At 43.4% G+C, this 27067-nt stretch overlaps 1 protein-coding gene, 1 non-coding gene and 1 pseudogene across 2 annotated transcripts in view; 1 reads left to right on the forward strand and 2 right to left on the reverse strand.

The window, feature by feature from the left end:
- Positions 1-341: 341 nt before the first annotated feature.
- On the reverse strand, positions 342-1051 carry LOC122705872 (annotated as a pseudogene).
- A 128-nt stretch (positions 1052-1179) lies between these two features.
- Positions 1180-27067, forward strand: part of CCDC112 (coiled-coil domain containing 112) — a 125671-nt gene continuing 99783 nt past the window's right edge. Inside the window, exons 1-2 of the mRNA XM_043920799.1 lie at positions 1180-1283; positions 25496-25637. Of these exons, the coding sequence (XP_043776734.1) occupies positions 25582-25637 (56 nt within the window). The 5' untranslated portion in view covers positions 1180-1283; positions 25496-25581. The remainder of the gene's footprint in view (positions 1284-25495; positions 25638-27067) is intronic.
- TRNAS-GGA lies at positions 6353-6424 on the reverse strand. The gene has a single exon. It is a non-coding gene; the product is annotated as a tRNA-Ser (tRNA).

Here is a 27067-nt window from a genome sequence, read left to right on the forward strand (position 1 = left end):
GTATTTTAGTTTACTTTTCTGGAAAAATATAAAACCTTACCAGTCACTTATTATCACTGAACAAAAGTTAGATTACTACCAATTGCTGTTTTAGTTTTGGTCTAAAAGAAGTTTTCAAAGTTTAGGCATCTCTGATGTTTTTGAATTGCACACCCACAGAAGACAGCTAGATAAAACACATGACAATTTTAAAAGACAATTCTGATTATCAGCCTCATTTGGCATATCCTTTATATCCAGAATAAAATCCACAGAAATAAAACTAATATAATTTTCAAAGAATTCGTACATGGTGGAGTCTTAGAACGAGGAACTTCTTGTGAAAGAAGGAATATTTCTGTTCATCTTGTTGAGCACAAGGATTTTTCCTCCTGGAGTAACTGAGTTTTTGGGTGTCTTGGTGGGACTTTGGTTTGCAGAAAAGCCTGCATATAGGGCCAGATCTTATTGGTTTCTGTTCCAGAAAATGTTTCCAACACTCCCTTTTCTTGGTAATATTCCAGGACCAGTTTCGTTTGGTCTTGGTAAACCTTCATTCTCTTGTTATGTGTCTCAGGTTTATCATCTACATGCTGGATGAGAGGCTCTCCAGTCACATCGTCCACACCGACCACTTTGGAGGGTTAAATCCGAGGTTATAGATGCGGCCACTGGTTGGATGAACCCAGCGAGCCTCTAGGCGCTGCCGAATGACCTCAAATGGCACGTTCAGGTTCATCACCAGGTGTACCTGATGGGCCCCGTCCAGGGCTTCAACCTGTGCAAGGGTCCTGGGAAAACCACACAACAGCCAGTTATCCTGGGTGACATTTTTCAGCTTCTGGAGCAGCAGCCGAATCACGAGGTCGGCTGGGATGAGCTTCCCCTGGTCCATGAAGGTCTTGGCCAGCACCCCGATTTCTGTGTCCCTTCGCATGTTGTCTTGGATCAGGTCCCCACTGGATAAGGTCTTCAGCTGGAAGTGTTTGGTAATGTGCAGCGCCAGGGTGCGCTTGCCGGAGCCCGGGGCGCCCACGATCACGGAGTGCAGGAGCTGCCTCGGCGGCCCCATGGCCGCTAAGCGAGGCCGGGAGCGCGGAGACTGTTGGGCCCATGGTCGGACACCAGCTGCGCCTGCGTGCTCACCCCCGCCTCCGCTGCCCGGCATCCGGGGCGGCGCCCGGAAGTTGCGCTGCTTCAGAGGGTGCGACCACAGCCGATGGACGGTGTGGAAGAGGGCGTGTGTGAATTGAACGATTGTGTCAAGACATTCCCCCCAGGAGTGTGTAAAGGTGGAGGAGATGGTAAGTTTGAAAAGAAAATGAAGAAACAAAATGTAGATTCAAAAGTTCCACTATTCACAGGAGAAAAAGGAGAGGAGGGAGGGATACAGTATTTAAAGAGAAAATTAAAGGGACTTCCCTGGCGGCTCAGTGGTTAAGACCTCCCTCTCACTGCCAAGAGCCTGGGTTCAGTCCTTGGTCTGGGAAGTAAGATCCCACATGCCCTCGTGGGGTGTCCTCACAGCTGGCTTGGAAGGCAACTTGGCAGTGGCTATTTTTTAAGGAATTACTTCTTAGTGTCTTCCTTAAACAGACACTCTCATGTGGCAAGAAGGTGCATACACGATGTTCATTTCAGCCTTATTTGTAACAGCAAAAAAAAATGTTAACAATTTAACTGTGTATTAATTAGAGAATAGCTAAGGGAACCTATGGAATACTACCCAGTAGCTAAAAAGACAGATCTATGTGCTAACATGAAAAGATTTCTGATATTGTAATTGCAAAAAGCTTCAGATTGATACAGTTTAGGTTAATGGTATAATTTATGGTTAAATATATTTAATAAGTGAACTGGGAAGCCGGGTTTCTAGCAGTGGACGAACATGATTTTTACTTTTAGACAGTTGCTTCATTTGTGAGATAGAGAGCAGTTAGAAGGCTGTTTCAATAGACCAACATAGAGGTGAGAAAGTACACTAATTTTAATTTCTTCAATGTAAGTGAGATTGAGCATCTTTTCATCTGTTTTATGGGCCATTTACACTGTTTCTCCATGGAGAATTTTTAAACTGACAGTTACCTGCTGATCACTTCCTTGGAAAAATACTTGGGGTTTGGTTTACACAACAAGATGTGAAACAGGTGGACAGCTTTGTCTTGGGTGGTCCAAGTACAGACTATGCATCACGTGGGGCTTCTCTAATTAGAGGTTGCTGAGCCACCAGCCCTGCATCCACTTCCTTCTCTAACTGTTCTTGAACCACTTCATTTCTGAAAAAAGACCCATAAAAATGATGTGGTGGCTGGTTCTCATTCTATAAGCAAGAGAGAAAGCTACTTCCAGAAAAAAGGCTTTGAGAGTAGAAACCTAATTTCTGTATTTGTATTTTATGGCAGCAAAGTAGAATGGCTGCTCTAATTTCCCAGACTTGAAAAAACTTGTTTCTGCTATTTCAGATCTTTAAGTTAGTCATATAATCTTATTGTTGCTATATCCAAAAGAGTTAAACTGAATACATCAGGTGATTCAAAAGGTAGATGATTAATAGAAATTTAGCTCATATCTTCCAGGACGAAAAAAAGTCATGCTATGATTTGAATCAGTATTTTGCATAATACTAATTGCTTTGCATAATAAAGTTGCACATGATGACTGTCTTTTAGGATTACTAATTATATACACAAAAAGTAATACTGCCAAGGCCTTTCTATCCTACCAGATAGATTTAGACTTCTGGTATATTTAACCTTTAATTGAGATATCTAATTTGGTACCAGCCTCTGATCCCAGAATATTTCAGAGGTGTATCTGTGGAGTGTGGGTAGGGTTCACTTGGCTATAGGTGTGAGTAGGGTGTAGCTTAGAGCAGACAGAATGAATGTTGGCCTGCTGGTAAGAGTCCCACTCTGGAAGCACATTGAGTTACTTTGGCCTCCTGGGATTACCTCACCCCTTCCTCCTTTTCCAGACTAATACTGAACAAGCCACTTGGGACAAAGCGTTATCAAGCTTATTCTTAATAGCAGATGGTAAGAGATTCTTTGATGAAATGCATATAAACTAGTATGAGCCAAGTAATATAGACAATACATTTAACAAAAAGCATCTAGGGCCAAGCAGATGTGATTGTGGAAGCTTGTGGAAGCTTTCTAGGTTTTTTTTTGTTTTTTTTTTTTTCACAATAATGGAAGCCAAATGGTATAACAGTAAAAGACAAACAGCAGGGAGTCCTCAGATTATGCTTGTTTTTACAGTACTCATCATTTTGAAGTGAAAACTTCAAAGAAAATTTCTAGGGAGAGTTATCAGTTTAGGGTATCCAAGGAGACAGAGCTGAAAGTCACAGAGAGGCTAAGCAGTGAGATAATCATTCATTCATTGATTCAGCAAACTTTAATCAGACATTTATCTGTGTGACTAGTTGTTCTAAGCACAGAGGATGCAACCCATGAAATAGAATGAATCCTGAATGTACCTGTGATGTGACCTTCTCATGGGTCTCTCGGGCCATTGTTTCCCAAGGTGTGATAGTTGCTCCTCTGGGGAATGGGACATGATTTTAGGTCTCAATGAAAGAAAAGTTATGACCAACCTAGACAGGATATTAAAAAGCAGAGACATTACTTTGCCAACAAAGATCCATCTAGTCAAAGCTTTGGTTTTTCCAGTAGTCATGTATAGATGTGAGAGTTGGATTATAAAGAAAGCTGAGCACTGAAGCATTGATGCTTTTGGACTATGGTGTTGGAGAAGACTCTTGAGAGTCCCTTGGACTGCAAGGAGATCCAACCAGTTCATCCTAAAGGAGATCAGTCCTGGTTGTTCATTGGAAGGACTGATGCTGAAGCTGAAACTCCAATACTTTGGCCACCTGATGCGAAGAGCTGACTCATTGGAAAAGACCCTGATGCTGGGAAAGACTGAAGGCAGGAGGAAAAGGGGATGACAGAGGATTAGATGGTTGAATGGCATCACCGACTCAATGTATATGAGTTTGAGTAAACTCTGGGAGTTTGTGATGGACAGGGAGGCCTTGGGGGTCACAAAAAGTTGGACTCGACTGAGCCACTGAACTGAACTGAAAGGACATTCCTCTCCTCCACCCCAGGTTTGATGACTATATTTTATCTTATTTTTAAAGCTGTTTTATTATGAAAATTTCAAAGCTGCCTAAAATTAGAGAATGGTATAGTCTCATGTCCTCCTAGTCTAGTTTCAACAGTGGTCAATCTTTTGCCAGTCTTGTTCTAGCTCATATTTTTTTCTTGATATTTTAAATAACAACACCTTTAAATTTTAATGAAGGGTATCTATGTTTTAATGTGCATAAAAAATATAGCTAGCACATCCAACCTCATACTTCACAGTATTCTTGCTTATGACAAAACTAACCCATAAATTGTTTTTAAAACTGCTGCACAGAGAGAGCAAAGTTCAACAAGGGCGAACATGACTGACATAAACATTCCCCTTCATCTCCTTCCCCTCAGTGAGGCTGGGATAGTTAGAAGTGATTTCTTCTTCTGTAGGATGCTTAGCACCACGGGTGTCACCTCAGAAGCACCTACAAAAGAGGAGCTAATGTTGTGTTTGGGAGGCATCTTTGATTCCAGAGAATTGATCCTGGCTCACATTTATTAAGCACTTAGTGTGTACAGGCACTGCGGTGGGTGATTTACATATGTCATCTCGTTTCCTTTTCACAGCTTTACTCTGAGTGGATGTTGTGATCTCCATTTAAAATCAAGGCTTATCAAAATGAAGTAACTTAAGGTCACAGAATTATTAAGTGGTAGGACTAGGACTTCAGTTGAAAGCCTGTCTTCCTCCAGAGTCCATCATGGTTTTCTACCAGGCCCCCAGGACAGCCAGAGCCCCCAGCCAAACGCTAGAAAGCAGTTGGGAAAAGAACTAGGCCTGCAGAGTTTACACCTCATTCTTTCATTTGCTGCCACTGTGACTTTTAACGTTTCACTTCACTTTTTTTTGACCCCCTGTTTGTTGTGCATACAATGGGAACAGTAAGATTAATTATGCAATTTTTGAACACAGAGTGAAGTCATTTATGTGGAAATTTAACATTGTAGGCACTAAATAAATGTTGGTATTATATTCACATGCCGCTAACAGGGCATGTGATCTTGAGCAGTCTCCTTCCCTCTCCGGATCTTGATTTCTTCAGCTTTAAAAATGATGTCATTGGCCCTTAAAGTGCTGCTAGGGTTAGTTATGGGCGTCCTTGTTGGCTCAATGGTAAAGAGCTCGCCTGCCAGTTCAGGAGACTCGGATTAGATCCCTGGGTTGGGAAGATGCCCTAGAGGGGGAAATGGCACCCCACTCCAGTATTCTTGCCTGGAGAATCCCACGGACAGGGGAGCCTGGTGGGCTACAGTCCACGGGGGTCACAAAGAGTCAGACACGACTGAGTGACTGCAGAGCAACAAGGGGATAGTTGTTCCTTGATTGTATTCCAGTTGGCTCACAAGAAATATTTACTGACTGAAGTTAATGGAAATAATTTGGTAAACTTCCATTCAGTGTGATTTTATTTGTAATTATTTATATTTATCTAGGTCTGATTCCTTAGAGGAGAAGGAAATGGCACCCCACTGCAGTGTTCTTGCCTGGAGAACCCCATGGACAGAGGAGCCTGGCAGGCCATGGTCCATTGGGTCGCGAAGAGTCAGAGAGAGTTTCCTTAGAAAGCAGAGCCAGTGATATGTTGCTCTGCTTTGTTAGCAGGTGCAGTGCCAAGGACTGAGAGACACAGGAGTGAGGCAGGGAAGGAGAAAGAGAAACTGGAGCTGGTGTAACTGAGCTTGTTTCCACCCGGCGTTCCTGGTTGCTCTGTCTTAAAGAACCAGCCCCTGCAAAGCTGCATCTCACGACAGGCTCTTCGGAGTGAAGAAAAGAGGATGAATTTATCAACAGTTTCCATCTCCCATTTGGCAATGCTTTGACCACAGGATGTCAGTTCCTCTGCAGATATGGGCTGTGCACTTCTGGACTCTGGAGCAAGATTCCTTGTGCCCCGTATCTCTGTGTGAACAGGGAAGTCAGGGATGGGAGATGGGAGATGTGTGGCCTGGGCACGGGGCCGGGCTCTGATAACGGGAGACTGAGAGGACCTGCAGTGGTGTAGGTGTATGATACAGTAACTCTTGCCCCGTTGACTTATAAACAGAGTCTGAAGGTACTTACTTATAAAACAAGGATGATGAGAAGGCAATAATTCATAGAAATACAAAAAGAAATGACCTCAGTTTATTACCGACCCCATGGACTGGAGCCTACCAGGCTCCTCTGTCCATGGGATTTTCCAGGCAAGAATACTGGAGTGGGTTGACATGCCTTTTTCCCGGGGATCTTCCCAACCCAGGGATTGAACCCAGGTCTCCAGCATTCCAGGCAGACGCTTTACCGTCTGAGCCACCCGGGAAGCCCTATTACCTGAAAATGGAGGATAATAATAGTACTTACCCATAGGGTTGTTGCATTGACAGAATGACTTCAGGAAGCTAGTATTTGTAGAGCATTTAAAATATATGTGGCATATAAAAGCCACTATGTGGATGTTTGTTTAAAAAAGAAAATACATAGCCACAGGAGCTTTGATGGTTTCTGCAACTAAACATCACATTTGCCTCTAAGCTTTCTAGCAGTAAAGGAAAAGGGAAATATGGTGGGTTTCCTAATTTGCATTATCTGGTCAAAGTAAGCCTGCTAATTCTGAAAGACAGCCGCCAAGAATCTATGTGTTATGAAAACCCAAAGGAGTTGATCCCAAGAGACATTAAAAAGCAGACTAAGTAATGTTTTCAAAATGGTTTCTTAAGTAAGATGTGCTGAGGAACATCTCATGTGACCAGTTCTTTTGCTGATGTTTTATCAGATGCAGCGATCTTCTGGGAGCTAAGGTAGAGGTTGAGATTTGTAGCTTTCTGGTGTGTCACCTTGAATCAGTGGTTCTTAAGTGGGGCAGTTTTGCGCCCCAGGGGACATTTGACAATGTCTGGTGATATTTTTGGTTGTCACAACTTGGGGTTGGACAGTGGCGATGCTACTGGTACCCGGAGGATGGAGGCCAGGGATGCTGTTTATATTGCATGGGATGTACATGTACTGAAGCAATTTGCTGCTGTCTGAAATTCACATTTGGGAACCCCATGTTTAAATTTGTGAAGTCTTGTAGCTACGCTTCCTACAGTGCACAGGATGGCCCTCCACAACATAGGATTATCAGGCCGAAAATGTGAATAGTCCCGAAGGGGAGAAACTCTGCTCTAAATGTGTACAGATCCATAGATGCTTTCCCAGAGCAAGGCAAACATAGTATGGACATTAAAATATCTTTTCCTTAGTCAGACTTTTGTCTGAGATTAGTCAGCTGACAACTTCAGGTCAAAACCTTTGACCTCAGCCTAGCTTTTTTATATGAACGATGCTGACAGAAGCTTGAGTTGTGTCTCCAACAAGTATCAAAGTGGGCCTTGCATGGGAAGCTTCTTGAACATTCCCATTGTTCTTTTTAAAGAAAATATTTATTTATTTGGCTGTGCTGGGTCTTAGTTGCAGCCTTTAGGATCTTCAGTCTTTGTTGTGGTGTGTGAGTTTTTTAATTGTAGCATGTGGGATCTTTTTTTTTTTTTAGTTGCAGCACGTGGGGTCATAGTCGTGTCACATGGGATCTGGTTCCCAGGCCACAGATCAAATCCAGGTCAATGCACGAAGTCTTAGCTGCTCAACCACCAGGAGAGTCCCCCATTGCTCTTTAACTGTCTCCTTGTACCAATAATTTGGTGCTTAATCACCTGGTGCCTCATCTGGTTACTTGGAGAGATTTATTGCGTAAGCACTCAGCTAATCTGGTGTCAAACAAGGTGATTTGGGCAGCAAGAAAGAGGCAAGAAATAGAGCCTGCAATGTCCGAGGGGCTTATGTTCAAGGGAAAGAGACTCTAGGAAGGCTTTGGCAATCTTGTCTCCATGTAAGAGTAAGTAAAGTTACCATGGCTGACTGAACGACAAACTGGGGCAGAGCTGGGTGAAGTCCACTTTCCAGTGCCGCCTCTTGTCCCGGCGTGTGGTTGGGCCATGGTTGGGCTCCAGAAAGACGTGATCTTTCCATGGAGAGAGCCCAGGCAGGCATGCAGCCCTGAAAGAGGATAACGGGCAAGACTTGGTAGGAAGTCAAGGTTTTAATCCCTCTCCTCTACTTCTCTGATGACCTGTCACTGAGGTTCACATCACACTGCTTTCTTTGGTTTTATTAGACACTCCTTCAAGTGCGTGCGTGCTCAGTTGCTGCAGTAGTGTCTGACTCTGTGCGACCCGATGGACTGCAGCCCCCAGGCTCCTCAGTCCATGGAATTCTCCAGACAAGTCTACTGGAGTGGGTTGCCACACCCTCCTCCAGGGGAATCTTTCCGACCCAGGGATTGAACCTGTGTCTCCTTCATCTCCTGCATTGCAGGTAGATTCTTTAAACTCTGAGCCACCAGGGAATCCCCCTTCATGTAACAGAAGCCAAATAATTCCCCGCTGATATACATCACAAAGAAAATATTTCCCAACTAGAGCTGGGAAGGATCCCAGCTTACACTTCCTCCTGAAAATATCAGTGAGTTTACCCCTCATCTCTACCTGCTTCCCAGGTCTGGAATGACGTCAATAGGGATGACTGGGGTCTTCAATTGTTCAGAGGATTTGTTTTGCATTCAGCAAACTACAGAATTTGCATTACTAACAGAAAAGGCACCAAAAGGGAAATTCAGCTTCCAGCTGCTCTCCAGCTGAATTACTAATATTTAAGAGGGTGGAAGATGCTCTCTACTCCATGGTGGCTCACCGTGGTTCCACACACACGTGTCATATCCTTAATCCACATCCTTGGGGCTTTCCCTAGTCGTTTCATGGCTGTGGAGAGATGGTCCCTGCGTTTCCAACCCCATGACTCAGTAAAGAATGCTAAAGGCAGAACCATGCTTGGTATGATGTAATATAATAGCAGATGTTCATACCAGTGACCCTGATTAACCCAGAAGGGATTCAATTGCATTTAGTGTCCTCTGCTCAGAGGGCAGGGAACTTTATCATCTGCTTTTGAAGGCTTGCCATGAAAAAAAAATGCTGAAAATAGTGGTTTTTTTGGTGACTGAAGGGTTAGTTTTAATTTTCTGAGAAATTGACCTCCATGGTATGCTTCCTTCTCCTTCTGGGCTGGGAAATAAGGTACCACAGTACTTTCATAATGTGCTATGACTCCCAAAGGCACAGAGGATTTCTCGTTAGCTTCATTTTGCTTTGGAGAGTTCTTGATGATATACAGTCACTCTTTAAAAAACAACCTTTTTTGGATGGAATAATGTTAGAATTGTAGAAAGGGGAGTTTCCTTGGTGACTCAGATGGTGAAAAATCTGCCTGCAATGCGAAAGGCCTATGTTTGATCCCTAGGTTGGGAAGATCCCCTGGAAAAGGGAATGGCAACCCGCTCTAGTAGTGTAGCCTGGAATTTCATGGACAAAGGAACCTGGTGAACTATAGTCCATGGGGGTCACAGAGTCAAACATGACTTAGTGACTAATTCTTTCACTTTCACTTTGTATAAGTAGTACAGAATTTTCCTATTTCTCATCATCCCGTTTCCCCATTTTTAATATCTTACACAACCATGGTACATTTGTTACAACGAAGAAGTCAGCATTGGTACATTATAGTAACTAAATTCTAGACTTTGAATTTCACCATCCTTTGGATTAACATCCTCTTTCTGTTCCAGATTCCATCCCAGGCACCCACATTGCGTTTTGTTGTCCTGTCTCTACAGTCTCCTCTGGTCTGACAGTTTCTCTGTCTTTCACTGTTTTTTTGTCGTTTTGACCGTCTTGAGAAATTGGCAAGTTATGCTGCAGAATGAGTTTGTCTGTTGTTTTTCACGTGATTATATTTTGGAAAAGATACCAAAGAGGTTAAGTGCCCTTCTTGTTACATCATATCAGGGGTGGGGGGTTCTAGAAAGGAGAGAGGTAAAGGGGGAGCTGCTTATCCTTTTTGTTGTTTCCTGTGTTCTCTTTCTTCTGGCTCTCCTCTGGTTATTCTATCTACCTCCCCTTTTCTCCAGCACCTGTCTGTTGACTTCCCACCTTCCCAGGTGTAGGTGAGTCTTCAGACCAAGAATCTAATAATCAGTGAGGATGTCAGGGATGGCCACACCAGCCCTCTAGAGACAGTGCAAAGCCCTGTAGGACTGAGGGTAACAGGGTTTCAACACCTGAGTTCCAAACTCAAATGTCTTACAACTCAAACTTGTCATGTTTCAGACTAACCTTCTGCCAAGCTGCTCTTCCGTTAATGTTCCTAACTTCAGAAGCCATCCAGTAGCCAACGTCAGAAACCTGGGAGCTGTCCTGACTCCTACGTTTCTCTCTCCTGCTGCTAGATCATGTCCCAAGTCCTGTTCTTCTTTTTTCCTAAATAACTTAATTCTTCACTTTCTCTCTGGCTCCATGCCGCCACTCGCACCCACGTTGTATGAACTCACATCCAAATTACGTCGCACGTGCTTAGCTAGACCCCCAGCCCCCAGTCTTGCGTGCTGCCATCTCCCTTTCTTCCACTCTGCAGGCGAGAGAAGTTGAGTCATATTACTTCCCCAGCTCAACCTTTCCCGGTCGTCTTAGGACAAAATCTGAGCTTCTAACAAAATTCACTAAACCCCCAAGGCTCTCTGTTGCTAGTGTCTCTAGTCTCCCTTCCTCCCCACTTTGCCTCTGCCTTTATGGACCAGTCATGACCAGTTTCTTTCGCTTTCCCAAGTATACCGTGCTCCCTGAGTTCAGAGGTCTTCACACGTGCTCTTCTCCCTTCTCAGAATCTCTTCTCCTAATCCAGCTTCAGTCAGTCTTTGACTTGTAGTTGAAATACTCCTTTCTGTGCCACAAGAACCCTGACAGAGACTTTCTTCTTGACCAAACTTTAGACAGCCTCCTTTGAGCCATTTTTTGGACTAGACCTTGTCCTTGGGCCCTATTCTTGGCCTGCTAAAGGCAGTTTTCACAGGAATCCTGTTAAGTGAGTTTAGTGAGAATTCCCCACTTCTTTGGTGTCCAGATACTACTTTTGATATCTGATCAGTCTTCTCTGGTGGCTCAGATGGTAAAGAATCTGCCTGTATTGCAGGAGACCTGCGTTCAGTCCCTGGGTTGGGATGATCCCTGGAGAAGAGAATGGCTGCCCACTCCAGTATTCTTGCCTGGAGAATTCCATGGACAGAGGAGCCTGGCAGGCTACAGTCCATAGGATCACAAAGAGTTAGGCATGACTGAATGACTTTCACTTCACTTCTTCGGGTTCCTCATCCCCCACCCTTGATGTATCAGTCCCTGGCCTGCCTTTAGCAAAAATCCTGTTAGGGCAATTTAGCCAGTTCCTTAATCCTTGAGGTGTCCGCTTAGTAATTTTCCATCCACTGATCCCCTCACTCTGCTTGTTGCCTGTGAATCCCTACGTGTCTCTACTGTATTTGGACTTCAGCTCAGTTTTATCCTGAGGTCTCTTTCCGCTACTGTAGTAGTTCCTGAGTAACATCTGCCTTTACTGCCTGTAGCTAGTGTCTGGCTTGGTTTCTTTTTTGCAAGTCCCTGACCACTAGACTCGGTTAGGACTCCAGTCCTACCCTCTTCTCCTTGCCTCATCCTGATTTTCAGTATACTTGATTGTAACTTCTATAACTGTGTTTTTTCTTACCAAACCACAAGTGTCCTGAGAACATGGATTAGGACTTGCATGTGTAGGACCCAGTCATCGTTTGTGAAGTAATGGGACAGATTTTCAGAGTTGCTCACTTGCTCGTATGGAACAAGCATGACAGGCAGTTTCCAGTTGTGTGGGTCCACTCTGCAGGTAGTGGGGTGGATCTTCACCACAGGTGGATTGAAACTGTATCTACCTCTGTACCATTAGGCAATTTTTTCGTGGGTTGGGTCTGCCTTGAAGCAGAAATACTGAGCTGACTTTCCCTAACATGGTTGCCAGGTAGACCTGGCACCTGCCTAATTCGCTCATTCATTCAGGCAGACTCTTACCACAAGTGCCTAAAACCCATGACTGCACATTTCTGCGTTTGTTTACCCATCGTTCTCTCTATTTTCTGCCTACCACAAAAAATAGACTAGACCTAAGTTAATCAAATTTAATGCACAGGCACCAAAGATGATTAAGTTCTTTATTTAACCCAACCACTCCTCATTTACATTTGTCTGCTTATTTATCTCATCGATGCTGGGAAGTAATTGATTTTGATATGTTTCAGCACACTGACAAAAAGTATCAGACGCATTTGGTGGCTCTCTGCTATCATGAAACAGAGGCATGGCAGGTAATTTTCAAGCAGCAATAGCTTCATTTTCTAATGTATTTTAACAAAACTTGGAGTGTGGGCAAATGAAACAGTGGTTCCATTAAGTGAAAGTTATTTTTTGTTAAGCAAATAGGTTATCAGCAAAAGGCTCTCATTAGTATTGATATGAAGGGACCAGAGGGACCACCTGGGACTTCGTCACAGACTGCCAGTACTGCCCTCTGAAGTGGGGAAGGGCTCATCGAAACTCTTGTGACTCATGAGGCGGTGTCATGAGTTTTGAAGGTTCATGGCAAAGAGAATTCTGTAACCTTGCTGGCAAACCTTTCTAGGTGTTAGTTAATGCTGGTTCTAGGAAACCTGAGCCTATCGGTTTTCACTTAAGTTCTTCAGGCTGCAGGTAAAACCCAACTCCATTTCTCTTCTTGCAATGTAGGCGGAAACAGAAGCCTGAAGATAGTAAATTACTTGCCCGTAATCCTAGCTAGTAAGTGGCAGACTTAGATTTGCACCCAGGTCTGTCTAACTCTACAACACCCCCTCTTTTGTTCTTAGCCAAGGCTCTGCCTTGCCCAGTTAGTGAGGCTGTTCAGTAAACAAGATCATTCAGTTTCTTGTTAACTTTAATTCAAGATAGCGCCTACTATTGGCCATAAACCCATGTGACTCCTGCTCTGTGTCCAGGGCTCAGGTCAGTGTGAGGCAGCTCACAGGCTCCCTCTGGAAATACTGGAAAAAAGACTGCAGTGCTGCATGGCCCAGTGTGCTTCAGGAGCAAACCACAGAGCTCTAGCGTTGAGTATCCCAGGCCTTTGGTGCAGTTTTAGACTTCATCTGTGCATGCGTGCTCAATCGATTCAGTCGTGTCTGACTCTGTGAGACCCTACAGGCTGTGGCCCTCCAGGCTTCTTTGTCCATGGGATTCTCCAGGCAAGAATACCAGAGTGGGTTGCCGTGCCCTTCTTCAGGGGAGTCTTCCCGACCCAGGGATTGAACACGGGTCTCTTATATCTCCTGCATTGGTAGGCGGGTTCTTTACCACTAGTGCCACCTGGGAAACCCTGTACACTTCATATTACCCTGAAAGTTTAGTGCTGATATTTGAAAAGTCACAAAGGCTAATCTAAGTTCTGTTCAGTTCAGTCACTCAGTCGTATCCAACTGTTTGTGACCCCACGGACTGAAGCACACCAGGCCTCCCTGTCCATCGCTAACTCCTGGAATTTACTCAAACTCAAGTCCATTGAGTCAGTGATGCCATCCAGCCATCTCATCCTCTGTCGTCCCCTTCTCCTTCTGCCTTCAGTCTTTCCCAGCATCAGGGTCTTTTCGAATGAGTCCCTTCTTCGCATCAGGTGGCCAAAGTATTGGAGTTTCAGCTTCAGCATCAGTCCTTCCAATGAACAACCAGGACTGATCTCCTTCAGGATGGACTGGTTGGATCTCCTTGCAGTCCAAGGGACTCTCAAGAGTCTTCTCTAACACCACAGTTCAAAAGCATCAATTCTTTGGTGCTCAGCTTTCTTTATAGTCCATCTCTCACATCCATACTTGACTACTGGAAAAACCATAGCCTTGACTAGATGGACCTTTGTTGGCAAAGTAATGTCTCTGCTTTTTAATATCTTGTCTAGGTTGGTCATAGCTTTTCTTCCAAGGGGCAAGCGTCTTTTAATTTCATGGCTGCAATCACCATCTGCAGTGATTTTAGAGCCCAAGAAAATAAAGTCTGTCACTGTTTCCACTGTTTCCCCATCTATTTGCCATGAAGTGATGGGACCAGATGCCATGATCTTAGTTTTCTGAATGTTGAGCATTAAGCCAACTTTTTCACTCTCCTCTTTCACTTTCATCAAGAGGCTTTTTAGTTCTTCACTTTCTGCCATAAGGGTGATGTCATCTGCATATCTGAGGTTACTGATATTTCTCCTGGCAATCTTGATTCCAGCTTGTGCTTCATCTAGCCTAGTGTTTCTCATTACGTACTCTGCATATAAGTTAAATAAGCAGGGTGACAATATACAGCCTTGACATACTCCTTTTCCTATTTAGAACCAGTCTGTTGTTCCATGTCCAGTTCCAACTGTTGCTTCCTGACCTGCATACTGATTTCTCAAGAGGCAGGTCAGGTGGTCTGGATTCCCATCTCTTTAAGAATTTTCCATAGTTTATTGTGGTCCACACAGTCAAAGGTGTAGTACACACACCTTTCTTTGGAATTGGAATGAAAGCTGACCTTTTCCAGTCCTGTGGCCACTGCCGAGTTTTCCAAATTTGCTGGCATATTGAGTGTAGCACTGTCACTGCATCATCTTTTAGGATTTGAAATAGCTCAACTGGAATTGCATCACCTCCACTCGGTTTGTTTGTAGTGATGCTTCCTAAGGCCCACTTGACTTTGCATTCCAGGATGTCTGGCTCTAGGTTGGTGATCACACCATTGTGATTATCTGGGTCATGAAGATCTTTTTTGTATAGTTCTTCTGTGTATTCTTGCCACTTCTTCTTGCTATCTTCTGCTTCTGTTAGTTCCATAGCATTTCTGGCCTTTATTGTGCCCATCTTTGCATGAAATGTTCCCTTGGTATCTCTAATTTTCTTGAAGAGATCTCTAGACTTTCCCATTCTATTGTTTTCCTCTATTTCTTTGCATTGATCATGAATCTAGGTTGGAGACTAGTAACTCTGTCTCAGATCCCTTGTTTGTAGAATGAGGGTAATAGTAGTTCTAGTAGGATCAGTGCCCTATTACACATGAAAAGGTTGGAACAGGGCTGAGGGGATAGCAAAATCTTAATAAAGCTTAGGTATGAAAAATATATTGAAATTGTTGCTATTATTTTTGTTTTTATGATTATAACAACATGAGAACTGAGTGTTTATACACAGCTGAATAAGCAGTATGTGAGGTTCCTGACTAGTTCCAGCAGCTATTGCTGCAACATGTATGTTTACACAGGTGCCTACACACCTTGAGAATTCTGTGCATTCAATGTAACTCTTCCCAGAATTACATCCACTTTCGTAAAGAATGTTAGTATCTACTGACATAATATTTATTGTGTCAGTATTTGGAGACTCTTGTCTCCAAAGCCTTACTTTGCAGTACTCCCATTTATGCCATATAATTCTTGGGTTTCTCTTTTTCATTTCATCCTGAGATTGTTTAGTTTTGTCTTACATTTATTCTTTGTATTTTTAACCATCCTTCTTTGTACTGAGTTGTTCTTCCTCTTCTCGCTGCATTTTTGTAGTGTTATTAGTTTCATACTGTGACCTTTTCTCTAATCCTGCATTAGCAGTTCTGACATGTAGGTCATTGGGTTTTTTTATACTTTTTAAAAGTTCATTTTTATTGGAGTATAATTGCTTTTCAGTGTTGTGTGAGTTTTTGCTGTTTGGCATCGTGAATCAGTTACATGTACTTCATCTTTTTTGGATTTCCTTCCCATTAGGTCACTATGGAGCATTGAGTAGAGTTTCTTGTGCCATGCAGTAGGTTCTCATTAGTTACCTATTTTATACATAGTAGTGTATATATGTCAGTCCCAATCTCCCCATTCATTCCTCCCCCCGCTTACCCCCTTGGCATCCGTAAGTTTGTTCCCTACCTCTGTGTCTCAATTTCTGCTTTGCAGATAGTTCATCTGTACCATTTTTCTAGATTCCACATGTAAGTGATGTTATACAATATTTCTTTTTTTTTTTCTACACTTCTTAAAACTTAAAACCTTTGCTTAAGTTACCTAAATGTTCAAACTACACTGAATTATTTTTGTGCTATAAAACATTCAGACATGCTTAGCATTTTTATAATCACTTGTCCATACTTTATGGGTTTCCAGGTGGCATAGTATAAAAAATCCACCTACCAGCGCAGGAGACACAGAGACTTGGGTTTGATCTCTGGGTCAGGAAGATCCCCAGAGTAGGAAATGGTAACCCACTCCAGTATTCCTGCCTGGAAAATCCTGTGGACAGAGGAGCCTGGCGGGCTACAGTCCATACAGTCCATGCGAAGAGACACGACTGAACACAGCACAGCACAGCAGCAGCTATAGTTTATTAGCCTCAAAACGCTGAACATCTGTTTAAAAGGTATAATTGTAGAAACTCTTTGTTTTGTGTGAAAACATGTGACAAGCAAAGCTCGGCAATGCATTACATTATTACGAAGTGTCCCCTGACATTGTGAGCAGCTCTTTAATTAACAGGCATGGTCTTCTCGTGCTCCCTGTATGCCTGCACATTGATTAGCTGCAGCGGTTCCATATAAAGTGCTGTTTCAGATGAGTGAGTGAGGAGGCACGTCACCTCAGCGCACAGGTAAAGCTGATCGGGGACCCCTTCTGCCCTGCCCACAGATACAAGCCCACATGCCTGGACCGTCCCGAAACTTCCTTCTTGAAGACTGTAGATGAAGATATTCATCTTGACCAGCCGTTATCTCGCCACACAGGAGATGTGTCTCAGGAGTGCGTGAATGTACCCACTTGTATATTCCCCTCCACCCCCCACCCAGCCCCAACAGCCCTGCATTTGTGAGTCAGCGTGCTTTACACCGACCGACTGGGGTAGAAAATACCTAAGGGACGTTTGTTAGGAAGAAATACAACATGTTTCCATCCTTCCTTGTACTCTAGAAGCTGATACTCGTGAGGCCTCTGTCATTCATGTCTTTTTCTTTCTCTTAAGCCAAACCCTGTATGAAAATGGCATCGTGACCGTGCAGATGGACTCATGCAAATATAAGGAGGTTATTGAGAGGTCATGGCCCTAACTTAGGAAGATTTAATGGGACCTGCTCACAGAACCTTCTGGTTACCTTGCTAGCGAGTACACACTAATTATGTAATGTTGAAAGTTCCGAGTGTCCACGCAGTGAGTCAGCAGGTGGCTCCACCTCCCAGGCGTGTAAGCACTTTGCTGCTTTCAGCTTCTTCTGGCTGGTGGGAGCAGGAAGTAGCCTCATGAATGCAGGTGTGTCCTAAGTGTCCAGGTTGGAGAAATAAAAAGCAGCAGGAAGTGAAAGCTTTTTCAGAGATTTAAAGTTCCTGATGATATGAGCTGAGGTTAAATTTGTAGGAAACTTTGCTGCAGAGATTGAGGTAAAAAGAGCCTGATTTCTGAAGTCTAATTATGACTTAGCAAACCAGGGGCACTAGATCCCAGAGGGATGCACCCCTTGCTCCGTGTCAGAGCAACGGTTGGAGGGTGAATTTATCTGGACAATTACAGCAGCAGAAAGAGGACCCGGGCCAGAGACCAGCCAGACTTTTTTATAGGAAGTGGCTGCAGTGCCAGCAAACTTCTTGTACTAGACGTAGAAATAATGAACACAATGTCAAGCTCTGAAATAATTTTTTTAAAAACACTATTTATTCTGTTATTGGAAAAACAGAGATATTCTTTCTTCCTATACTTGCTGTAATCCCTAGCAGACAAGGGAGGCTGCTGGCTTCCTGAAAGTTCTCTAAGGGAGTCTGTTACAGTCCCCACTTTTGTGTTCATAGGAGAAACATCAAGACAATAGACTACAGAGAGACTTTCATGATCTTGATTCTAAAATGTCCAACCTGACCAAAAATCTCTTTCTATATAATTGATTGAAAGTTCATTCCTTAGCTGTGCAATCTTATTAAAAAAATTTTATTTATTTTTATTGTTGGTTATCCTGGGCCTTCATTGCTTTGGTTTCTGGAGTTGTGGTACTCCTGCTTCTCGTTGCAGAGTGTGGGCTCACAGCGAGTAGGCTCAGGAGTTGGGGCACACATGCTCAGTTGTCCCGAGGCAGGCGGAATCTTCCCAGACCAGGGATCAAACCCGTGTCCCCTGCATCAGCAGGCGGATTCTTAACCACTGGACCACCAGGGAAATTCTGCAGTTTTTTTCTCGAGAGATTCGTAAAGTGAAATTTTAGCTGCACCTATACAGCATTTCAGCTTTAGCATCAGTCCTTCCAATGAACACCCAGGACTGATCTCCTTTAGGATGGACTGGTTGGATCTCCTTGCAGTCCAAGGGACTCTCAAGAGTCTTCTCCAACACCACAGTTCAAAAGCATCAATTTTTCAGCACTCAGCTTTCTTCACAGCCCAACTCTCACATCCATACATGACCACTGGAAATACCATAGCCGTGACTAGACTGATGCAAAAGCTGAAACTGCAGTACTTTGGCCACCTCATGCGAAAAGTTGACTCACTGGAAAAGACCCTGATGCTGGGAGGGATTGGGGGCAGGAGGAGAAGGGGACGACAGAGGATGAGATGGCTGGATGGCATCACCAACTCGATGGACACGAGTTTGAGTAAACTCCAGGAGTTGGTGATGGACAGGGAGGCCTGGCGTGTTGCGGTTCATGGGGACGCAAAGAGTCAGACACGACTGAGCGACTGAACTGACTGACTGATACAGCATTTCAGAGAAGGAAATGGCAGCCCACTCCAGTACTCTTGCCTGGAAAATCCCATGGATGGAGGAGCCTGGTAGGCTGCAGTCCATGGGGTGGCAAAGAGTCAGACACGACTGAGTGACTTCACTTTCACTTTTCACTTTCATGCATTGGAGAAGGAAATGAAACCCACTCCAGTGTTCTTGCCTGGAGAATCCCAGGGACGGTGGAGCCTGGTGGGCAGCCATCTATGGGGTCGCACAGAGTCGGACACGACTGAAGCGACTTAGCAGCAGCAGCAGCATATAGCATTTCTTCCGCATTTCCTCCCATCTACTCAATGGCATTGACTCAGATCCCTACCTTGGAAGAAGGACAAAGGGAGATGGGAGAGAAAAGCAGTGTTACTGATTGTCATGTTCTTTGGAAATGGACCCATATGCTAAAAATTCATTTCCCAGAATCAATATTGGTGATACCTTTTGCCACATAATAAGCTGCCTCCAAAGTTGTAGGTTAAAACAGTAGCCACTTGTGTGGCTAACAATTTTGTGGATCAGCAGTTTGGGCTGAGCTTTGCTGGGCAGTTCTTCTGGTTTTGGAAGGCTCAGTCATGAGTCTGCAGGGTTGGCTGGCAACCGCAGGGTGGGCCCAGATTGGTTGGCTTATTGCTGCTTTATACTGTCTCCTACGTTCCAGCTGGCTGACTGAGGCTTTGCACTTGGTATCTGGGTAGGAATCTGAGAGAAGTGCTCAACCCTTCCTCAAAGCCTCCCTTGCACTGCATTCTATTAGCCAAAGCAAGTCATAAGGATACCCGGGATTCAAGGGCTAGCCTGCCTCTTGATGGGGAATATTGTTGTCACATTCTAGGCTTTTATTTTATTTTATTTTTTTTTTATGGGGAATACGTGTAACTCTGGCTGATTCATATCAATGTATGACAAAACCCACTGAAATGTTGTGAAGTAATTAGCCTCCAACTAATAAAAAAAAAAAAAAAAGCATGTAGTCACATTCTAAAAGATCAGGTACAGGGAGGGGAAGAATTGTAGTCATTTTTACAATCTTTTGCACCTACCAAGTAAAAATAAAGTAGATTCAAATAATTTTATCTATTTACTTATTTTTGGCTCTGCTGGGTCTTAGTTGGTGTGTGGGCTTTTCTCTAGTTGTGGTGAGCAAGAGCTACATGCTAGTTGTGGTGTGCAGGCATCTCACTGTGAGGCTTCTCTTGTTGGAGAGAAGGGCGTGTGGGCTTCAGTAGCTGCCACTCTTGGGCTCTAAACCACAGGCTCAATAATTGTGGGGCATGGGCTTAATTGCTCCACAGCATGTGGGAATCTTCCCAGACCAGGGATTGAACCTGTGTCTCCTGCATTAGTAGGTGTATTCTTTTTTTTTTTTTCCAGTTTAATTAATTAAATTATTTATTTATTTTTACTTTACAATATTGTATTGGTTTTGTCATACATTGACATGAATCTGCCATGGGTATACACATGTTCCCCATCCTGAATCCCCCTCCCACCACCCTGCCCATTCCATCCCTCTGAGTCATCCCAGTGTACCAGCCCCGAGCACCCTGTATCATGCATCCAACCTGGACTGGTGATTCATTTCACATATGATAATTTACATGTTTCAATGTAATTCTCCCAAATCATCCTGCCCTCGCCCTCTCCCACAGAGTCCAAAAGACTGTTCTATACATCTGTGTCACTTTTGCTGTCTCACATACAGAGTTATCATTACCATCTTTCTAAATTCCATATATATGGGTTAGTATACTGTATTGGTGTTTTTCTTTCTGGCTTACTGCACTCAGTATAATAGGCTTCAGTTTCATCCACCTCATTAGAACTGATTCAAATGTATTCTTTTTAATGGTCGAGTAATATTCCATGGTGTATATGTACCACAGCTTTCTTATCCATTCGTCTGCTGATGGACATCTAGGTTGCTTCCATGTCCTGGCTATTATAAACAGTGCTGTGATGAGCATTGGGGTACACATGTCTCTTTCAATTCTGGTTTCCTCGGTGTCTATGCCCAGCAGTGGGATTGCTGGGTCATATGGCAGTTCTATTTCCAGTTTTTGAAGGAATCTCCACACTGTTCTCCATAGTGGCTGTACTAGTTTGCATTCCCACCAATAGTGTAAGAGGGTTCCCTTTTCTCCACACCCTCTGCAGCATTTATTGCTTGTAGGCTTTTAGATAGCAGCCATTCTGACTGGCATGAAATGTTACCTCATTGTGGTTTTGATTTGCATTTCTCTGATAATGAGTGATGTTGTTTGTTAGCCATCTGTATGTCTTCTTTGGAGAAATGTCTGTTTAGATCTTTGGCCCATTTTTTGATTGGGTCATTTATTTTTCTGGAATTGAGCTGCAGGAGTTGCTTGTATATTTTTGATATTAATTCTTTGTCTGTTGCTTCATTTGCTATTATTTTCTCCCATTTTGAAGGCTGTCTTTTCACATTGCTTATAGTTTCCTTTGTTGTGCAGAAGCTTTTAAGTTTAATTAGGTCCCATTTGTTTATTTTTGCTTTTATTTCCAATATTCTGGGAGGTGGGTCATAGAGGATCCTGCTGTGGTTTATGTTGGAGAGTGTTTTCCCTGTTTTCCTCCAGGAGTTTTATAGTTTCTGGTCTTACATTTAGATCTTTAATCCATTTTGAGTTTATGTTTGTGTATGGTGTTAGAAAGTGTTCTAGTTTCATTCTTTTACAAGTGGTTGACCAGTTTTCCCATCACCACTTGTTAAAGAGATTGTCTTTTCTCCATTGTATTTCCTTGCCTCCTTTGTCAAAGATAAGGTGTCCATAGGTGCATGGATTTATCTCTGGCCTTTCTATTTTGTTCCATTGATCTATATTTCTGTCTTTGTGGCAGTACCATACTGTCTTGATGACTGTGGCTTTGTAGTAGAGCCTGAAGTCAGGCAGGTTGATCCTCCAGTTCCATTCTTCTTTGTCAAGACTGCTTTGGCTATTTGGGGTTTTTTGTATTTCCATACAAATTGTGAAATTATTTGTTCTAGTTCTCTGAAGAATACTGTTGGTAGCTTGATAGGGATTGCATTGAATCTATAGATTGCTTTGGGTTGTATACTCATTTTCACAATGTTGATTCTTCCAATCCATGAACACAGTATATTTCTCCATCTATTTGTGTCCTCTTTGATTTCTTTCATCAGTGTTTTATAGTTTCCTACATATAGGTCTTTTGTTTCTTTAGGTAGATATACTCCTAAGTATTTTATTCTTTTTGTTGCAATGGTGAATGGTATTGTTTCCTTAATTTCTCTTTCTGTTTTCTCATTGTTAGTGTATAGGAATGCAAGGGATTTCTGTGTGTTAATTTTATATCCTGCAACTTTACTATATTCGTTGATTAGCTCTAGTAATTTTCTGTTAGAGTCTTTAGGGTTTTCTATGTAGAGGATCATGTCATCTGCAAACAGTGAGAGTTTTACTTCTTCTTTTCCTATCTGGATTCCTTTTACTTCTTTTTCTGCTCTGATTGCTGTGGCCAGCACTTCCAAAACTATGTTGAATAGTAGTGGTGAGAGTGGGCACCCTTGTCTTGTTCCTGACTTTAAGGGAAATGCTTTTGATTTTTCACCATTGAGGATAATGTTTACTGTGGGTTTGTCATATATAGCTCTTATTATGTTGAGTTATGTTCCTTCTATTCCTGCTTTCTGGAGAATTTTTATCATAAATGGATGTTGAATTTTGTCAAAGGCTTTTTCTGCATCTATTGAGATAATCATATGGTTTTTATCTTTCAATTTGTTAATGTGGTGTATTACATTGATTTGTGGGTATTGAAGAATCCTTGCATCCCTGAGATAAAGCCCACTTGGTCATGATGTATGATCTTTTTAATATGTTGTTGGATTCTGTTTGCTAGAATTTTGTTAAGGATTTTTGCATCTATGTTCATCAGTGATATTGGCCTGTCAAATAAATAACCTAGCTCTACACCTAAAGCAACTAGAGAAGGAAGAAGTGGAGAACCCCAGGGTTAGTAGAAGGAAAGAAATCTTAAAAATTAGGGCAGAAATAAATGCAAAAGAAACAAAAGAGACCATAACAAAAATCAACAAAGCCAAAGGCTGGTTTTTTGAAAAGATAAATAAAATTGACAAACCATTAGCCAGACTCCTCAAGAAACAAAGGGAGAAAAATCAAATCAACAAAATTAGAAATGAAAATGGAGAGATCACAACAGACAACACAGAAATACAAAGGATCATAAGAGACTATTATCAGCAACTATATGCAATAAAATGGACAACTTGGAAGAAATGGACAAATTCTTAGAAAAGTATAACTTTCCAAAACTGAACCAGGAAGAAATAGAAAATCTTCACAGACCCATCACAAGCATGGAAATTGAAACTGTAATCAGAAATCTTCCAGCAAACAAAAGCCCAGGACCAGACAGCTTCACAGCTGAATTCTACCAAAAATTTAGAGAAGAGCTAACACCTATCCTACTCAAACTCTTCCAGAAAATTGCAGAGGAAGGTAAACTTCCAAACTCATTCTATGAGGCCAAATACCAAAACCTGACAAAGATGCCACAAAAAAAAGAAAACTACTAGGTGTATTGTTTACCACTGATCCACCAGGGAAACCCAGATCAAATCATTTTATCCACAGAAGAACCTTCCATAGACGAAAAATGGGCTGACAAATACGTTGTATGAATTTGTAGCTTACTTGAAATAGTAATTATTCTTGCTAATATTGAAACTATCAAAAGAGGAAACTCAGATTCTCAGTTACGTCTTGTCTCTTTTCCAGGGTTTCATACATCATAAATCTAAGCCCCCTACATTTAATACCGTGGCTTTTTTTTAAAAACTTTGTTTCTTTTTTTTTCTTTTTAAATATTTTTTTTTATTGAAGGGTAATTGCTTTACAGAATTTTGCTGTTTTCTGTCAAACCTCAACATGAATCAGCCATAGGTATACACATGTCCCCTCCCTTTTGAACCTCCCTCCCATCTCCCGCCCACCCCACTGCTCTAGGTTGATACAGAGCCCCTGTTTGAGTTTCCTGAGCCAGACAGCAAATTCCTGTTGGCTATCTATTTTATATATGGTAATGTAAGCTTCCATGTTACTCTTTCCATACACCCCACCCTCTCCTCCCCTCTCCCCATGTCTGTGAGTCTGTCTGTGTCTGCTTCTCCCTTGCTGCCTTTCAAATAAATTTAATACCACAGCTTTTGTTTTGCCAGTTTGTGTAGATGTTGTTGCAGGCTGGGTTCTTTGGGAGGTTAGACTCCGAGGTGGAGTGGAGTTTGAAGGATGTTTATTAGATCGCATCACTGGGATCCACATGGGTGGGAGAAGGAAGGTGGAGCAGAGGGAGAGGCTGAGTGGCCATGTGGTCCACAGCCTTAGTAACCCTTTAGAGAGCTCTGGGTCTGAAACAACTAGTCAGAGTCATCCCAGGTGGTGCCAGTGAGGCTGGGGCTTTTATAAACAAGCGTCCTTTCACCAGTGACGGGATGCAGGCCTCCTCCAGGAAGGGCCTGACCTTGGGCAAAGTGGCTTCTGCAGCTGAGGCATATCTCACGGTGCCTGTGGATGCAGAGTGTCTGTGGACAGCTCCTCTGGGGCTGAAGGCCCTGCCTTTCAGGTGCAGCACAGTGCTGGCAGGATGAGGGTGAGACTCAAGCTACACAGCACTGGTTTAACCCACAGGAGAAGCAGCATGCACACATAACATGATGGTGTTTATTGACTCTTGTTTACCTCAGTTCTCTCATCATGTCAGACTCTTTGTGACCCCGTGGACTGCAGCACACCAGGCTTCCCTGTCCATTACCAACTACCGGAGCTTGCTCAAACTCATGTCCATCAAGTTCGTGATGCCTCTGTCTGAGGACAACCACCTCATCCTCTGTTGTCCCCTTCTCCTCCTGCCTTCAATCTTTCCCAGCATCATGCTCTTTTCCAAGGAGTCAGTTGTTTGCATCAGGTGGCCAAAGTATTGAAGCTTCAGCTTCAACATCAGCCCTTCCAATGAATATTCAGGACTGATTTCCTCAGAGGATTTCAATTGCTGCATAAAGGGTGTCTGACTCACAGCACTGTTGAATTTATTTGCTGCTGGAGCTGAGCAATAAGTAGTGGGTTAACTGAGGAATTAATTAGCCATCGTGCAAGCTGCTTTCACGTGTTTTGTGTTGCTTTCTCCTCGTTCTCCTCCAAAGGAGCACTGATTCCTGCCACCCTGCCCTCTGGCCAGCAGTCCTGGCACTTGGCGATGAAGGTTTTCTCTCTCCTTTGTCTAGATCCCGAGTTACCCACATTGTCAGTGGGGAGTGAGTTGGGGTAAGTGGGGGTCAGGGACCAGCAGTTGAATCCACCTCTAAGGCAGTCATATCCATAAAAATAAAAGCTTACCAAATACTTCTCCTAGAACTAATTGTATTACAGTTATATTTTTCTTCTCTTTATGAAGACATAAAGCTACCTTCCCTAGTGACTTTAAAATAAAATTTGATTTTTAGAAATTTGATGTTTGTATGGCCTTTCAGTCATCTGCTGCCCTACAGCTGGATTAGGAAAGCTTCAGTGTTGCGCATCTGAATACGGGACCACCCTTTTAAGGCCGTAGCATATGGTCTTTCTAAGAGTTTGACCAGCCACACTGGGAGGCAACACTGCCTAGAAGTTAAGAACCCAGGATCAAGAATCTGACTGTTCTGACTCTGATGTGTTCTAGATGTGTGTTCTTGGACGAGTCCATCCCTCAAAGCCTCAGTTTCCTTATCTACACGATGGAGACTTTAAAAGCTGTTCCCTCCAGGAATGACAAGGATTCTGAAAGGTGATGCCCATGAAGAGCCTGGCATGTGCCCTGGCATGTAAGTGTTACCTTCTCTTTGGGAGGAGGAAGGTAATGATAATGGTGGTGGTGGTGCTGGGACAATTGGGTTCTGCCCTCTGTCACATTCCCGCAAACCCTCCCTTCTGTTTGTGGTCTATGTAATCTGCCAGGTTTTTTATTTTTCTGCTGCGGGAGACCTGAAGCAATAGATAGTGGGTAGATGTGAAAGACGGAGAAGGCAATGGCACCCCACTCCAGTACTCTTGCCTGGAAAATCCCATGGACAGAGGAGCCTGGTAGGCTGCAGTCCATGGGGTCGCCAAGAGTCGGACACAACTGAGCGACTTCACTTTGATTTTTCACTTTCATGCATTGGAGAAGGAGATGGCAACCCACTCCAGTGTTCTTGCCTGGAGAATCCCAGGGACGGGGGAGCCTGGTGGGCAGCCGTCTGTGGGGTCACACAGAGTCGGACACGACTGAAGTGACTTAGCAGTAGCAGATATGAAAGAATGCAGAGGAGAGAAAAGTACTTTTGAAAAATACTACAGATTCACATTTCAAAATAACATCACATGAAATGTATCTAGGAGAATTCCATCAAAACAAATCACTATGGCTGCTTCAGTGATGCCTGAGAGCGGGTACGCGAGGCAGTAGAGAGAGGTGTGTGTCCATGGGTCATGGCCCCCTGGGAGTGAATCACTTGGGTTCAGCAGTAGGGGTTGGGGAGTGGGGTTCGGCAGAGAGAGCCCCGGTGCGGGTTGTGTGCCCACGTGGGAAGCACGCAGAGCTGCAGGCCTCTCCCCGTTGGACCCAGCGGTGTCTAGCCAGCAGTGACTGATGAGAGGGACAGCGACCAAGGCAAACGGAGTAAGGTTTCTAAATATGAGGACTTCTGACGCAGTCAGCGATGCCTCAGCTGTTCTGTAATGAGGTTTAACGTTGGTCCACCAGAGCAAGGCTTCACCAGGTGGTGGTTGACTCTTGCTTGGCCTCCAGTCGCAGCTGTGTGTGGCAGAGAGGGACGGTGCTGAATTAACAAACCAGAAACACTTTCAAAGTGTGGATTAGCTATGAGCTTCATGTTCTACGGTGGGAAGGAAGACCTCTGTCTCTGGCAGTGGTGATTTATTGGTGTACTTCTAGATTTGGTAAACTCTCATTTAGTTGGCCTGATGGAGTTCTGGTGTGTCGTGATTAATCCCTCTGCCTTGCTGAGCTATTTATCATGGCTGCACTCAGGTTACCAACTTTCAGAGAACTGGAATATAATGAAACGCATGAACACTGAAGCAAGTAAAATGAATTTGCTCTCTCGGGCACTTTAGCTGAGCTTTAGGGTCTTTGAGGACCTCACCACTGCCATTATCACTGTGCGGCCCAACAGGTTGGATACAGACTGTTGGGCCTGATGTAAGCCCTGCAGCTGCCTTGAGACTGTGACCTCAGCATCTGATTCTGAAC

The sequence above is a fragment of the Cervus elaphus genome, chromosome 12 (assembly GCF_910594005.1).
Source record: "Cervus elaphus chromosome 12, mCerEla1.1, whole genome shotgun sequence".
Lineage (NCBI taxonomy): Eukaryota > Metazoa > Chordata > Mammalia > Artiodactyla > Cervidae > Cervus > Cervus elaphus.